At 34.0% G+C, this 16689-nt stretch overlaps 2 protein-coding genes across 3 annotated transcripts in view; both read left to right on the forward strand.

Moving 5' to 3' along the window:
* The window catches only part of LOC105289494 (trace amine-associated receptor 2), a 34670-nt gene extending 29801 nt beyond the window's left edge, over nt 1-4869 (forward strand). Inside the window, exons 1-2 of one of the 2 annotated variants that reach the window (XM_011356210.2) lie at nt 3027-3035; nt 3874-4869. In XM_011356210.2, coding sequence (XP_011354512.1) covers nt 3949-4869 — 921 coding nt within the window. In that variant the 5' untranslated portion in view covers nt 3027-3035; nt 3874-3948. Of the gene's footprint in view, nt 1-3026; nt 3036-3873 lie in introns of those variants that run through there. The other variant, XM_023528400.1, reaches the window with a different exon arrangement.
* LOC105289495 (trace amine-associated receptor 3) lies at nt 3898-15701 on the forward strand. The gene is made up of 2 exons (XM_011356211.2): nt 3898-3991; nt 14575-15701. The coding sequence occupies exon 2, from the start codon at nt 14653-14655 to the stop codon at nt 15682-15684; it is 1032 nt and encodes a 343-aa protein (XP_011354513.1). The 5' UTR covers nt 3898-3991; nt 14575-14652; the 3' UTR covers nt 15685-15701.
* Nucleotides 15702-16689: the final 988 nt, after the last annotated feature.

Consider the following 16689-nt stretch of genomic DNA (forward strand, 5'->3'; position numbering starts at 1 on the left):
TTTTTTTTTTTGGTGGTGTTTTGGTCATGTGTAGAGAGAATGTGTAGGAATGTGGTAACTTATAGTTTCAGAACTTAATATGAATTTGTAATAAAATACAGAGCCTTTTAAAATATGTGAACAGGATAATGTGCTGCCTTTTGGCAGTGGAACACATTTCCTGGGAAGAAGATTTACAGTCCTAGAAAAGGTTACCTCTTTATTAGTGGCTGAATACATTCTTTATCACTAGTATTCACTCAAGTGAAGCAGAGAGTTGAGGGCATTACCTGGGATTTTTACATACAACACCCTGCCATTGCTTTCTTAGGAGAAATCTTTTTGGTCAAATATGTTATTGCATGTGGTGTTCATCTTAACAAGGAAGAAAGAAAGAAGGAGGAGAGGAAAGTCACCTTTGCTAGAGCTCTTTAAATGTCAGGTGTTGTGCTCAGGCTGTTTATATGCATTATTTCATACATTAAGATTCATTAATGTTTAATATTTGATGGAAATTGGACAACCGAAAGCAATCAATAGCTTTGGTAAGGGAAAAACAATTCAAGGAAAGCAGAAAGAATGATTAGCAGGGAGAAAGACTTCATAATGTTGCTTAAAAGTTTAAAATGTGATTGCTAAAGCAGATGAATCTTTAATATGAAAGTACCTTCCAAATTTAATGATAAGGTAAAAAGAAATGAGAATACATTAGAAAAGTTTTTATTAGCATGGTGACAATCTTGCAATTTAATCACTTCCTTGGGGAATGTAGAAGACACTTTTATTTTAACAATTTAGTAGAATAAAGTTTAGATAAGGTATTTATTCCTAAGATGAATGAGCAAGCAATTCATTATGTTCCAAATCTTTAATTTTTGTGCTTTTCATATAAACATAACAGTAATGAAGAAAAGGCCAAACTTTCCATTTAATTATGTTGCAATTCTGGTATCTGTATGTGCTTCTATTAACAGGTTTAAAAAATAGAAAAAAAAAAAAGACACTCGAAGAATATAGTCTTAAAAATATTGTTTTATGCATTTAGCTTTCACAGATGATCAATCTGAAAGGTGTGAAAGATATGACCATTGAAGGTTTAAACTGATGATAAATGTCACATGCAAGAAACATGCCAAATACACCATGGAGAATGATGAATGCAATTTGCTTAAAAGTACTGTTTGATGAGCTCACCAGATAGTCATCTAAAGTGCTCCTTCCCTTTATGGCAAGTGTATGGGGAATATGAATACACATTAGCAATGTAAGCATCGTATTATGTGCTTCAAAGAATTTTATTATAGTGCTTAGAGTTGATTGGTTAATTCAAGTTCCTGAATGTTAAAAAGAAAGGGAGGCGAGCTCCATACCCTATAATTTGATGCTTAGAAGAATTGAGTAAGACTTCTCCAAAAGAGGGATGGTAGAGTGAATAATAACATCAATCCCTAAGCCAGGAACACAAAGAAGTTTGCAACTAAATCTTAAAATGCGTGTTGTGGTGTTGCTTTTAGCACAAGAATATTGTGTGTGTGTCTGCCATTTTCATGAAAATGAAATTATTTGGTATTTCTCTTAGTTTTACTTTCCAAAAAATAAAGTGATTTAAAATACACCAACAATATTTTCTTTGGCTATCCTATGCTTCTTAGTGAGTACACTCAATGTGATTCAAACCTTCCTTTCTATTTCATAAAACTGCATTTTCTCTCAGTATTTTCTCTGTGATGATGCTTAACTGGTCAGTAGGTGGCTAACAAGGAATGACAAGCAGTTGAAAAACTTGTTAACAAGATGGGGAATATTCCTTGCCTACCTACCTTTCTCCTCTTTTCTCCTTTTTTCCTGGGAGGATGTTAGAAGAAACAGGAGAGAAATGCTATATACATATTAGAAATCCTTATGGTAGCTGCTAAAAATGAATACAGTTTGAGAATCAGCTGTATACATTTTAGAAATTTTTGGATAAAAATGTCAAAAAAAAAAAGCATTTTTCATTTTTCAGGGATAAGTCTGTCGTTTCTATAAACAGCAGTTAGGACATTAGTTGATAGAGATCCCAAATGCAGTTTCGTAGTGTTCCCATTATGTGGTTATGATTACCCATATGCCCCCATCTCCAACTTTAGTTCCATTGTTGAAATATGTCCCTTCTCATAATTAGATCATTGATTCTGCACAGGTGGGAATGTGACCCCAGAACAGAAAGGATAAGGAGAGTGAAATTGCCTGGGACTCAACACTTAAATCAGCTGGGAAAAGCTTTTAATTTCAAATCTGTATTTATTCTTCTGTAGCTCACTTAATTCTATTTTTTTTTTTCTTTTTAAAATCACTACTTAAATTTGAGAAACAAGTAGGAAAGCTCCTCCAACTCTATGCTGGCTAAAAACACCCGCTTGAGGGACAACAATGAAATTAGAAACCCTTCTTTCCCCCACACTATCTTTTCCTCAGTCTCTAATTTCTCTGTTATGTTTCGGAGACTCTGAGAATGGTTTTCAGAGTTCTCATAACAATGTCATGTTTTTTCTTCACCCTTCCTTTTGCTTGGAATAGGCTTCTTTCTCTTCTGTTTGAATCCCACAGGTCCATTGAGAGCTAGATCAAAAGTCCCACCCTCACTGGAACATTCTTCTCTGCCCCAGCCTGAAATTCTCTTGTCTAGTTTGATCTTTAATTTCAGAGTTTGCTGAGACCTCTCTTTGGTCAATTAATCACAAACTATTGCTTTTTATCAGTGGTGCAGAACCATTTAGGTTTCACATATTTTGTCTCTTCAGCTGTTTTGTAGACTAGTTCATGCTTTTTTGTTCCTTTCATTGTGTCTCTTGTACTGTAAGCATTCAATAAACAGTTATGTGTGATGGTGCTCTTACATCACAGAGGCTGAGAACTTATTGGTTTATCTATTAGTAATTGGTTAGATATGATATGCATGAAGTCACTGACGGCCAAAGCCTTTCTGCAATATTAATAGAAATGCTTTGTATTTAGATAGTGCTTTTTCTCCTCAGTGTACATTAAAATAGAAATGTACCAACATTTATAAACATGTTACATTCCAAATATATATTTAAATGGTAGCACGCTGATTTTTATAAACAAAATGAAGATACTAGGTCGACACAGACAGAGCATGAGCTATTTGTTTTTCTTATAGTGGAGATGGCTTGCTTTCCTAAAGCTCACTAAACATCTGCTCTTTACAAAGAGGTGAGCATGGTCCAGTTTTGGCCTTTGCCCACCTCTGATTTAGCTTCTCTGGCTGGTAAGATGCTTAGTAAGGCTTCATGATTAACTGAAGAGGAGGATTCTACTGGATCATTAGACATTCTTAAATGATTCTTCCTCTTTCGAATAACCTTAGCATGAAAAAAATTGAAGGATGGTGAAAATAACAGAATACATGAATAAAACCATTTTTAAAAACCTCCTAGTCCCACAAGGCAATAGACCACAATCAAATCAAAACTGATAGGTGTTCCCAACTTATTTAAAGAAGTGAATGTCTCATCTAATATATATGTATTTCTTCTTATGCGCACAAAAAGGATCAATTATTATAAGTTCAATAGTAAACCTATTACTCCTCTTCCTCCTTCTTTTTAATTTCAGGTCCTGGCATAAATTAAGAGCTTACTAAATGTTGGTGGTGTAATTTGAATCAAGAAAAGTATAAAGAAATGATCATTTAAACTATGGTTAGAATTCTATGAAGTTGCAAATAAAGATTAAGATAAATAAATGAGAAAGATCATGACTAATATTTCAGCATAAAGTATCTTCCTTGAGTCTAGTATGTCTTTCTTGAGTTTCCTATGAAAACTATATAAAACAGAATATTTTATCTGCTATCTAACAAAATTCCATGTGTTTCTGCTTTTTCTGAAGGAAACATTCAATTGCTCTGAATACGGAAATGGATCTTGCTCAGAAAGTGAAAGACCGCTGGGTATCCGAGCTGCCATGTATTCATTTATGGCAGGGGCCATATTCATCACGGTGTTTGGTAATCTTACCATGATAATATCTATTTCCTACTTCAAGCAGCTTCACACACCTACCAACTTCCTCATTCTCTCCATGGCGGTTACTGATTTCCTCCTGGGATTTACCATCATGCCATATAGTATGATCAGATCGGTGGAGAAGTGCTGGTATTTCGGGCTTACATTTTGCAAGATTCATTATAGTTTTGACTTGATGCTTAGCATAACGTCCATTTTCCATCTTTGCTCCGTGGCTATTGATAGATTTTATGCTATCTGTTATCCTTTACGTTATTCCACCAAAATGACAATTCCGGTCATTAAACGGTTACTACTTCTTTGCTGGTCAGTCCCCGGAGCATTTGCATTTGGAGTGGTCTTCTCGGAGGCCTATGCTGATGGAATAGAGGGCTATGACATCTTAGTCGCTTGCTCTAGTTCTTGCCCAGTGATGTTCAACAAGCTATGGGGGACCACCTTGTTTATGGCAGGTTTCTTTACTCCTGGGTCTGTGATGGTGGGGATTTATGGCAAAATTTTTGCAGTATCCAAAAAACATTCTCGTGCAATCAATAACTTACCAGAAAATCAAAATAATCAAATGAGGAAAGACAAAAAAGCAGCCAAAACTTTAGGAATAGTGATGGGTGTTTTCTTATTATGTTGGTTTCCCTGTTTCTTTACAATTTTATTGGATCCCTTTTTGAACTTCTCTACTCCTATAGTTTTGTTTGATGCTTTGACATGGTTTGGCTATTTTAATTCCACGTGTAATCCTTTAATATATGGTTTCTTCTACCCCTGGTTTCGCAGAGCGCTTAAGTATATTTTTCTAGGTAAAATTTTCAGCTCACATTTCCATAATACTAATTTGTTTACTCAAAAAGAAACTGAATAGACTTATTCTGTATGAGTGAATTGAAGAAGAAAAAGAACTGAACTTCATAAGAATGAAATTGCTCAAATTGTGTGTGTGTGTGTGTGTGTGTGTGTGTGTGTGTGTGTGTGCGTGTGTGTGACTTTGGCTACCATGGAAAGGTCTTAATTTATAAGACTTGAGGGGAAAAAAGGAGTCTTCTCTTTGAACTAAAAATCCCTCCATTTCAGAATACTTCATATGCCCACAACTTCCAGGTAGAGAAAAGAGAATGTTAGAAAGGTGGAGAAGATGAAGAAAAGCCAGGAGTGGGATGAAGAGGACGCACAAAAATGTGTATACTATTTGGAAGGAATTAAAACACAAGCTGAGAGTCTCACCACCACACACACTTTCTATGATATATCTATTTTTTTTTCTTCCTTTGTGTCTGACCAGATGCATTTTGAAACATCAACAATTAAAAATTACAGGTAAATAAATATGGAAATGACAATTTCAAAAAAAAAATCCATATTCTACTAGGAATCAGTCTTGTTAGCTGAGTTAAGTGTTTGCTAGATTTTGTGAGATTAAATGTTTTTTAAATGAAAGAGGATATGGAAACTCTGTAATCAAGGCCACAGATTCAACCCATGTTCTCATTTATGTCATCTTAATTATAGCGTTCTCATTCATATCATTTTAATCGTAGCAGTTAGCAATTTCTATTTTGTTAGTAGAAGAATTCTATTCAGTGCCTTCTTTTCTTCCTCAGGCTCATCCACATTTTGTATTGCTAATTTGTATCCTGACTTTTAATATATATAAAGTATATATATATATATATATATATATATATATATATATATACACCTAAAAGTTGTGTTTTGAATCCATCATTCCTTTTTTCTTAATATTTATACATACATGTTTGAATAATAGAATAATGAGAGAAGGAAGCAAAGGAAACTAATATTTATAGGATGGAGAGGCCTCTGGATACTGGAAACTTAATACTGTATTTGTTATCCAGTGTCTTTTTAACTGTAAGTTGAGACCCATTAATAACTTGTGAAATTGATTTAGTGGTCATCAACCAGAGGTGTGCTGGTAAAGGCTTAACATCTGGCTCTGAAAAGAAAAAAAGTTCTGATTTGTATAATTTGATGATTTTCTTGATATATGTGCATATATATATGTATATATTAATCTTCATTTAGCTGATTTTAAGCTTGAATGTAATATTAGCTGGCTCTCAAAATCTTTGAAAAGTTAACCTATTCTTGCAAGTGGGCATGAATGATTTCAGTATACCACTGACTGCAAACAAAATTTTTAATGAAAAACAAAGTAGAATAAAAGAAAATAGATAATCTCAAATATATCACTTGCATTGAGAGTAAATATTGCCTTATGAATTTTTAATTTGAGTCATATATATGTATATGTTTGCGTATGTGTTTTCATGTATGAAAGTAAACTGTTTCACCAAAATATTTTTGGTTTTATTTCTTCAATTTCAATATCTCAGTGAACAAATTAACAATTTTTTCTCTTTGTGGAAAAGTTTACATAATTGCCCACACATTTGCTATGACCTTAGTTCATTGCACAGATCGCAATTAAACAGTGACTTTTCACTTGTCATCTTAAGTGTTAGTCTTGCCTAGCTAACCAAAAATGGGCCTGCACATATATCTGGACCTTCTACCACCCTTTAATCCTTACTGGCCTGCTGTTCCCTCCTTACAGCCTATAGGGTAAAGGTGAAATAGAGGAGCTTCTTCGAAATGGCAAAAGAGACTATGAGTACAAAATGAATGGAAAAGTGATTTTACAAGAATGGAGAAATTAAAACAAAGTGCTTTATGAGACCCTAATGTGGTGTGTTAGATACTAAAGAGTTTTTTTTTTTTTTTTTTTTGTAATTCTTCTTAATGAAATGATTATGTTCTGGTATTTAAACATGCACACACACATAAAGAACATTATTTTAAAATGCCAGTCGCTAAAAAAATGAGTAAAATAGATTTTAGCCTTACTATAAAGTAGAATAATTTTGAATTAATATTTATTAAATTTACCTCTCAATTTGCTAACATATGACAATAGAAAATAAAACTAAATAGCTTGGTGTAAGCTTGCCTGTTGACATTTGTTGGAAAGGAATTTATGACTGTCCTTTTTACAGAATGATGATATATGTGATGGTGGTTATTGTTTATGCTGGTGCTTATAGATAAAATAAAAAATTTGGCAGGCCTATGTGGGCCATAAAGATTTCTAACGATACTTCTCTCTATTAGAATTCTTTTCATACTTTACAACATCATTCAAATAGCTCCTCTGTAAAGTTCTGCTCAGTTATTCCCCTTTCACTAGAGCATATTTTTCTCTGTACTTTTTTATGGCTCTTTTTAGTTTCATAGTGTGGTCATCCTGTCCAGTGTGCTAGCAAACGAGTCATAAAGCCTCCTATGTGCTTTGTGCCTTCCATCGTTCATCCTGCTTTCATTTCCCAGTGTTAGTAAAATAATATCTCCCTTCCAAACCCAGAATTTTACAGGAAGTTGTAGATTAGAAAAAAGAAGCTGAGGAAATTAGTGATTAGCAATAGATTATACAACTAATTATCGAAGCAGGACTAGAACCCAGATCCCTTGACTTCTCGCCCTATATTTTTTACTGAACTCGCTTTTTCAAAATTTGTGACACTTTCAGTTTCCCCTGCCCTCTTTTATTTACCAAGAGTTTTAGTCAAACTAGTACAAATCACTAAAGCAAAAATAAATACTTCCCGCCCACCCCAAAATGTTCTCATTACGTTCGAGAATCAAAGTATAAACAGAAATCTTTTACGATTCCAGCAATTATTCCTTGTTTGGATATCAGCCAACATTTAATTCAAGCTACACATGTTTATGTATTTCTAATTGATAGACGTTTCTTATAGAAGTTTCAGTATCTATCTTCCTAGATTGAAACCCAAGTGACTATGAAATTGTGCTTCCTTTGATTAAAAAAAAAACAAACAAAAAGCCAACCAACCAAGCAAACAAACAAATAAAACGAGAACTATCTGGGACATTAAAAAATACATAGAATATTTCAATATCCCCCCAGGAAGGAAAATTAGAAGAACAATTCTACTGGGGTTCTGCTGCTAGTTCCTCCCTTGGTGTTCCTGGATCTGAGTTCTTCACTACAGTTCTCTTGAGAGCAGAAGCAAACTCATATGAACCTGATATCTTAATTGTCAACACTAAACTTTTTAGAATTTTCTGACCTCTTGCCTGCAAAGACACCAGAAAAGACACAGTGATTCACACCTAGCTTTTCAGGAGAGGAAAGGTAATGAATCAATAAAAATAAGTGGAAATGTATTATTTTTTAATTGTTGATTTATTCTCTGCTTTGAAATAATTGAACAGTGATAATTAAATTTTAAAGAGAATCAGAAATTGTTACAAATAGGTTGCAATAGAGAAGGTGGGTTCCCCGCCCAACTGGAAAATAATTATTATAATATTTAAGTGAAAGAAAGTTCTTAAATTTTCCATCAAAATTTGCTTGGCAATTTATAAATGTACATGTAGCGCCAATATAAAAAATATTTTTCCAAAAGTATAAGGACTATGAAACACATGATTTTATAAATGTAAGGTACTCATGAATTTCAATAATCTTAAAATGCACTCCTCTGATATTATGTCTTAATTAAAAAATCTTGTTATATACTATTTAGTTTACTGCCAGATACTACATATTTCTTTTCCTTTTTTTTTTTTTTTTGGTATTTTTTTCTCTTTCAAGCAGCATTTACTGAAGATATTCAGTTTCTCTTTGCTCTTCAAGTTATTTACTCATTTCAAATACAAAGATGCCCAAGGTAAAAATGAAGTTTCTCTATTGCTAAGAACTGTTCTTCTCAAATTCAATGGACATACAAATAATATAGGTATCTTGCTAAGAAGTCCATTTTGAGGTGGGTCTGAGATTTTTCATTTTCAAAAATGTTCCCAGGAGATGATGATATGGCTGATGTATGAACCAAACTTTGATTAGAAAGGACCAGATGGGAGAAACTGTAAGCAGATGAAGCCATAGACTTTTTTTTGTTGCCTGAATTGATCAGAAATGAATCATTGCCCTTATTAGAGATGGTAAGGGATGGTGGGAGGTTTACTGGAACAGGAGCCAAAAGACCTGGATTATAATGTTGGTTCTAGTATTTAGCAGCAATTGCTACCTCAAGGTCTTGTTATTTAATATACATGGAACAGTGAGAGAATGCAATGGAAATGTGCCTTTCAAGTAATTTAGAAACTTTAAGACATCCAGAATTCTTATTGTTAACTGGGTTTCATTTGGAATGCTATTTGTTTTGAAAGTGGGTTTATTAGTTACTTTCTAAGCAGCATTTACTGTTTTCCTAATATTTTTAACTTTCTCAAACCATATGTCTTTTATACCATGAGACAAGATACATATTAACTAGGTTTCATAATGTGTTGGCATTTCCTTTTCATTTAATTCAAGCTGTTACTGCTTTCCTGACATGTACACGGCTTTGTGTTAAACATTTCAAGGGTTAGATGGTTAGTGGGATGTTATCTTAGTAGCTGTAAATTTCTTGAGAAATTTACAGGTAAGATAAGGCAGTTTTTAAAAGTTCTGTGCCAGAAGAAGGGAACAAAGGTATTTGAAATCAAAGTCAGCTATAAGATTAAGGAAGTGGAAACACTTGTCTCTAAGATCTTTGGCCACCCTAGTAGTCTATAATATTGTGAGATTCACTCCAACTGGGAAAGTCAAAACAGGTTTCTGGAAAGAAGAGATATTTGAACCGAGATTCAAAGTGATCAGGGATAAAAGAACTGGCAATCAGGTGGAGGAAAAGAGTTAGCCCCACCACAGAATGGGAATTTGCAGGGCAGTGTGGGGACCACTGTATCCAAAGGTAGCAGGAGTATTGCAGACTGAAGGGAGAAAAGGCTACTACCAGGGTTTTCAGGCAAAACAGATGCTGAAAGATACATTTGTAATATGCAAGACTGTGCTCTGATGTTCTAGCCAAGATGTGTTTTCCCAGGCCCTTTTCCTTGTAGCCACCAAAAATAAGTACTAGTGGCCTTGATAAAAGATTTATTTAGATCAATTCCTCTTGGGCCTTCTACTTCTAACATATTCTTTGATACTTAGTTTTAGTAAAGATTCTTCTCCTCTACTAGTTTTCAAATAATGTTATAGTTTATAGCTAATTACAACAAAGATGCTTTGCCTTGATTTTAATTTTCACTTTCCTTTCTGCTCCTGTTCTCTGAAATGAAGGCTGCTCTGCCTGTTCTGTGAGTGTATTTACTGTCACTTGCTCCTAGCTGCTTTTAAGAAGACAACATTTTCAATATTACATCTCTGCTCACTGCCAACAGCCATGTGGATTTATAAGGCTATTGTGTACTGTGAGCTGTTTGAAAAAACTTACAGTAAAAGTTTTCCAGATACTATTTTTACTTTTTGATGTTGCAATGTATAAGCTACTATAGATAGTTATTAAGTAGATTTATAGAAGAGATCTTTTTCTTCTGTTTTTCTGTTTTCAGTGCTACGTCTGAATACAGTCAACTTATTTTCATCTCTAAAATGGCTTCCAAGTAGTCTTTAAATATTCATTATTGTCTATGTTAGATATTAGAGAATTAACCAGAAAAGATCCAATATAATGAATTTTTATAAATTTCAAAACTTTGCTTTTCTATTATACTATGTAAACCACTTAAGCATTTGTATAAGATACTAGTCTAAATTTTGCAATCATTCGTGAAATTATACTGACACCCTGTTGTTTTTATTTAACAAGTTTAATAAAAAATTAAACTTCTCTTTAGATGGAATTTCCTTTTAGGCTAAGAATGATTTTGGAGCTCTACAAATAGAATTTATATTTGAAACCTTACAGTTTAAGATCAATTTTTTAATAAATATATAAAATTGGATATTATCTTCTGACCTGTGGCAAGAGCAATGATGGAATAATTGCTGTTAATGTTAGTTCCAGGTCTTTAAATTGGTTTTGGTAAGAAACTCTTCCTCCTACATGGTACACCATGAGCAGGCATTAAGAAGAGATCAGAGAAGCTAGTTTGAAATTTTATGTGTTTCTCTTAAGCAGTTACCCACTAAAATACTTTAGACTTCAGCCTTAAATTTCAGGAAACGAGGGTGACCAGAATTTAAGAAGAGAGAGAAAAAGCACATTATTTATGGACATTAACCAAACTTATGCTCAAATTTAGAAAACTTTAAAATTTGTTTCTTAGTACATTTAATCTGAATCAGTATATTAAAGAATAATAACGTTAATTGCTCATGTCTTACTTTGCTGATCCTTCTTACCTAATGTTTTTTCAACAAATAAAAATGAGAAAAATAATAATTTGGATTAATTTATATCTGTACCTACATATGTACATATATAAATACATAGGTGGCGACGGCAATTTTGTTTTTTACCTGAATAGTTCAGTTTTTGAAAAGGGGAACGTGTTTTATAACAGTGGTGACACTCAAGTTAGTTGATCAGTACCTGAGAGATAGCATGTGAAAATATTTGCCTCCCGTTAGAACCATGGATAGTAAGTTTTCATTTTCTATTGTATCTTATATGCCATTCCTATTTTAAGGCTAATGACAATTAGATTCTGTACCTAGAGTTTGCTGTCGGGCCATCTCGTCCTCCTGCTGAAATAAAAGTGTTTACTGCATTGAAGTTTCTATTCAATAAGCTTTAACTCCATTATATAATCTTTCATTAAACATCTGACTACTTGTAAAAGTATGTGACTGGAGATAAACAAACTTTTTTATCAGCTAGCTTGAAATTGAAACTTGAGGAGAAAAGGAAAAGTTCCCAAATGGTTAATATTTGAACACTTTGACCTACAAAAATGATACTGTCGTAGAGGCTATGTGGTTCAACATAATAGGTTGCATGGAAGACTAAAAAAATGGTCAAATTGAAGGAAATGCCATAATTCTTATGAGGAAAAGCAGGGAGGAAAGTAGGAATAATGCTAATGACCTTATATATCTTCATAGACAACTTTGAAACTCATAAGCAAGTTATGAAATAATGATTTACTTGAAAATTAGTCATTTAGAAATCAGAATATAGTTTTCCAAAAGAATATTGTTAGTTTTAAAACCTGGTTAATATGAGCTTCATTGAGTGCTTACTAGGTAGGTGCCTAGTAACCCCCTCAGAGTAGCATTTAAACAAACATTGCTGAGAAATTTGCTCTAGACATACTTTACTGATCCTTTAGGCTAGTGAGAAGAGAACTAAAGATGCTGAATCCAGATAAAGCTATGAAACTAACGCAATAAAAGCTGTATTTGGAAGTGGGTGGCAGTTGTGGCACAAGAGTCCCCTCAGTATTTTATGGATGTGTTAAGATGGGGTTATAGGCTCTTCATTATCTCTGATCTTTAAATGAAACATGTATTTTATAAAGGAGAAACTGAGGCTCAGGGATACCTTCCAAAATAATGTGGTTAATAAGTTGTGGAACCAATAATCAAACACAGATCTGCCTGATTTCAAAGCCATACTGTAGAAGGTAAGATAGCGAGGGGGCTGAAAATAAATCTTTGTAAATATTCCAATTGAGGTCTTTTCCAGTTCTGAAAGTGTATGAAGTTTCCCTTACATAAATATAAGTGTGTGAAGTGGAAATTTTGATCTCATGTTGAAACATCTCATAGAATCTTCTCAATCCTGAAAAAAAGAATCAAGCAATTGCTTGTATGCAACACCTGTGTGAGGTTGTTTCACTATTATGGCTGTGATCATTAAGATCATATGGACAATTGAGATGTGACAGAGAATTTCCTGGGTTATAATATACTTTAACTGCACATACCTTCATGCACTCAAATACTGTACAAGTTTAATTGTAAGTCTAAGCTCTCCAACACAGTATTTTCTCTCATTTTTGAGAGTATGTGAGTTTTACCTGGAAGAAAATCCTCAACTCCTGTAAGTGGTAGGTAAAGCGCTAAACGTTGCATAAGGGACTGAAAAGAGCCTATAACCCCATCTTAACACATCCATAAAATACTGAGGGGACTCTTGTGCCACAACTGCCACCCACTCCCAAATACAGCTTTTATTGTGTTACTTTCATAGCTTTATCTGGATTCAGCAATTTTAGATCTCTTCTCACTAGCCTAAAGGATCAGTAAAGTATGTCTAGAGCAAATTTCTCAGCAATGTTTGTTTAAATGCTACTCTGAGGGGATTGTTTTACAGCAGCATCAGAAGCAGTTTAATTTCGAAAGATATTTTCATGAACTTTGCTGCTGGAACTAGTTCATTCATTTGTAGCAAAATTTCAAACATATTGAATCAGTTGCTTTTATTGGAACAATGCAGATATTTTTTAATGAACATAATTTACTATTTGTTTATATATTTATTTATTCAAAAGTATGTATTTAGTGCCGGCTGTAAGCCCTAACTAAGGTACTGAGAATCCTGTGGTGAACAAGATAGAGTTCTTTGCCTCATGATGGTATATCAAAAAGACATGCCTGTGGCCAACAGGAGTCACATGAGATATGATCGGCCTGAGTCTGTGAGTGTGAAATTTGTGATTCTATGGGTCACTTGGGCATAGAGTGTGTAACATGGCTCCACTAGTTAGAATCTCAGGTAAGTGAGAAGACTCAAGCAATATAAGGAAGAAGAATAAAAAAGATAAGACAGGAGAGGAAGACAGAGGAAAGGAAAGGAAGCAGAGAGTAGAGAAGCTATGAAACATCGACCTAGGTGTATGGTTCAGTGTATAGGCACATGACTTTCTGTGAATTTCAATAGTGATGTGCCATTTATAACTCTTGAGACATGTGTAGTCTTTCTACAAATGAAGATTTTCAATAATTGAAAGAATGCATAAAGAAAAATATTGTGTTTTCCTTCGCTTTCATGTATTAAGTATTTTTATGGTGAAAAAGATATTAGTTTGTTATGGTTCAAAGGAGCTACTAGGAAAGTGATTGATCAAGGTGAAAGTCAACCATAAATTCTTTTAAAAAATAAACGGCTTTATTGAGCTGTGATTGACAGACAAAGAACTACACAATTTGGACATATGAAGACACCTGTGAGAACATTATCATGATCAAAGTGATAAATATATCCAATACTTTCCAAAGAATCTTCATGTCCCTTTATGGTCTTTTTTTTTTTTATGGTTAGAATACTTAACATGAGATCTACCCTCTTAACAAATTTTGAAGCGCACGATACCATATGATTAATTATAGGCACCATGTTGTACAGCAGATCTCTAAAACTTACCATTTAGCATAACTGAAACTGTATACCAATTGAACAAAATTGCCCCACCCCCTCAGCCCCTGATAACCACTATTGTATTCTCTGCTTTTATGAGTTTGACTATATTAGATAACTCAGATACGCGAAGTAAACTCTTGAAAATCTTCTTCTACATTACTGGGAATTGACTAGTTGATAGATAAACCCACGTTGAATGAATATATGGCAATAGATGAAACAGAATAAACTAGAATAGAACAGGAATGATAAGCAGTTGAGATTTTTCATTTTCGAATGCAGCAAATAGCTCAGAAAGCAGGCACAATTGATATAATTTTAAATATTAAATAAGTTATAATTGAAGTAATAACAAGTGACTTTGAACTTTATTGTACTCATATTAGGAGCTGAAATTTACTGGAATCATTTTAAGAGAAGAAACACCGATTCATCTTCTTAGGAATTTGAAGAGATAAAGCACCATGGATCTAACTTATATTCCTGAAGACCTATCCAGTTGTCTAGAATTTGGAAATAAATCCTGTCCTTTCACCAACCGTCCTTTTCATGTCCGGATGATAATGTATTTGATTATGACTGGCGCCATGGTCATCACTGTCTTTGGAAACTTGGTTATCATGATTTCCATATCTCATTTCAAACAGCTTCACTCTCCTACAAATTTTCTGATTCTATCCATGGCAACCACGGACTTTCTGCTGGGTTTTGTCATTATGCCATACAGCATGGTGCGATCAGTGGAGAGCTGTTGGTATTTTGGGGATGGCTTTTGTAAATTCCATGCAAGCTTTGACATGATGCTAAGCCTGACCTCCATTTTCCACCTCTGTTCCATTGCTATTGATCGATTTTATGCTGTGTGTTACCCTCTACACTACTCAACCACAATGACCACCTCTATGATAAAGCGACTGCTGGCATTTTGCTGGTCGGCCCCAGCTCTTTTTTCTTTCGGGTTGGTTCTATCTGAGGCCAATGTTTCTGGTATGCAGAACTATGAGATTCTTGTTGCTTGTTTCAATTTCTGTGCACTTACTTTTAACAAATTTTGGGGGACAATAATGTTCACTACATGTTTCTTTACTCCTGGCTCCATTATGGTTGGTATTTATGGCAAAATTTTTATCGTTTCCAAGCGACATGCTCGAGTTATTAGCAATATGTCTGAAAATGCAAAGGGAGAAGTGAAAAACAACCTATCTAAGAAAAAAGACAGGAAAGCAGCAAAGACCCTGGGTATAGTAATGGGGGTGTTTCTAGCTTGCTGGTTGCCTTGTTTTCTTGCTGTTTTGATCGACCCATATTTAGACTATTCCACTCCCATAATAGTACTTGATCTTTTAGTGTGGCTTGGGTACTTCAACTCCACTTGCAACCCCCTCATTCATGGTTTTTTTTATCCATGGTTTCGGAAAGCTCTCAAGTACATAGTGTCAGGAAAAATATTTAGCTCCCATTCAGAAACTGCAAATCTGTTTCCTGAAGCACATTAATAAAAAAGCCATTTCAAAAGTGAACAGAATATTGAAAATGAGAGTGTTATTATTTTGACCCGAAGCACCTACTTTACATCCCCAGATTCCTACAAATATTATTCTATTAAATTTCAATAATCTAGATAAGTGTTCTATAACCTGCACAAGTGCTACATTTAGTATTTTTGATCAGACAATCAATCAACCACTTATTAATGGTATCCAATCAACACTCAGCTCTGACTGGTAAGAAAAATTTACAAAAGAAATATAAAACATAGTTCAGAATAGGTTGGACTCAATTTATACACATGAGATAATATAAGAATAAAGAAAATAAAGTGCTAATGGTTTCGGTTCCTCTCTGATTTCACTCTAGGAATTCAGAAAAGGGAACATCATTGTGACCTGTGAATCCATGGAAAAAGTATGACATGAGACTGATCTTTACTATCAACTAGCAGTCCACCTTATCATGTGGTTTGGGAGAATTATTAACAATCATTATATAAATTATTCAGTTATTTTCTGACACCCCAAAACTCACTAAAAAGAGCTGTCCATAGGAGAAGCAGTTGATTACAAATTATCACACACAATTTGAGTTTATCCTTGTGATTTTTCACTTTGTGGTTTATATTTGAAATGACTTCCTGTTTCCTCCTTCTCTAGCTGCTTAATCTATGTAGAGTGTCTACGCCATAGGCCAGTGATCACAAGGCCCCTCCTTGTACTTGTTTTAACCACATTCTTTGAAAGTTACTGAGGGTCCCACCAAATAAATTTCATCCACACCACAATGCCTATGATTTAAGTCATATCATTAACTTTCATTGAAAAATTATTCCAGTAAAAGTTCTGTGAAACATTAAGAGACAAACAGAACCTTTCTTTTATTTGATAGATTTGGACACACATGACTATATGTAAAAATCATATCTGTATCCCCTCATATTGGGGATTAATTTGTGGGAGGGAGGAAGGGTGGAGCAGAATGAGAGTAGACTGTTTCTGAATCTAAGG

This window comes from Pteropus vampyrus, unplaced genomic scaffold (genome assembly GCF_000151845.1).
Source record: "Pteropus vampyrus isolate Shadow unplaced genomic scaffold, Pvam_2.0 Scaffold24, whole genome shotgun sequence".
In the NCBI taxonomy this organism is placed as follows: Eukaryota; Metazoa; Chordata; class Mammalia; order Chiroptera; family Pteropodidae; genus Pteropus; species Pteropus vampyrus.

Bases quoted from the DNA above. Each gene is read 5' to 3' on its own strand.
- LOC105289495 (XM_011356211.2), top strand. From the start codon at position 14,653: ATGGATCTAACTTATATTCCTGAAGACCTATCCAGTTGTCTAGAATTT.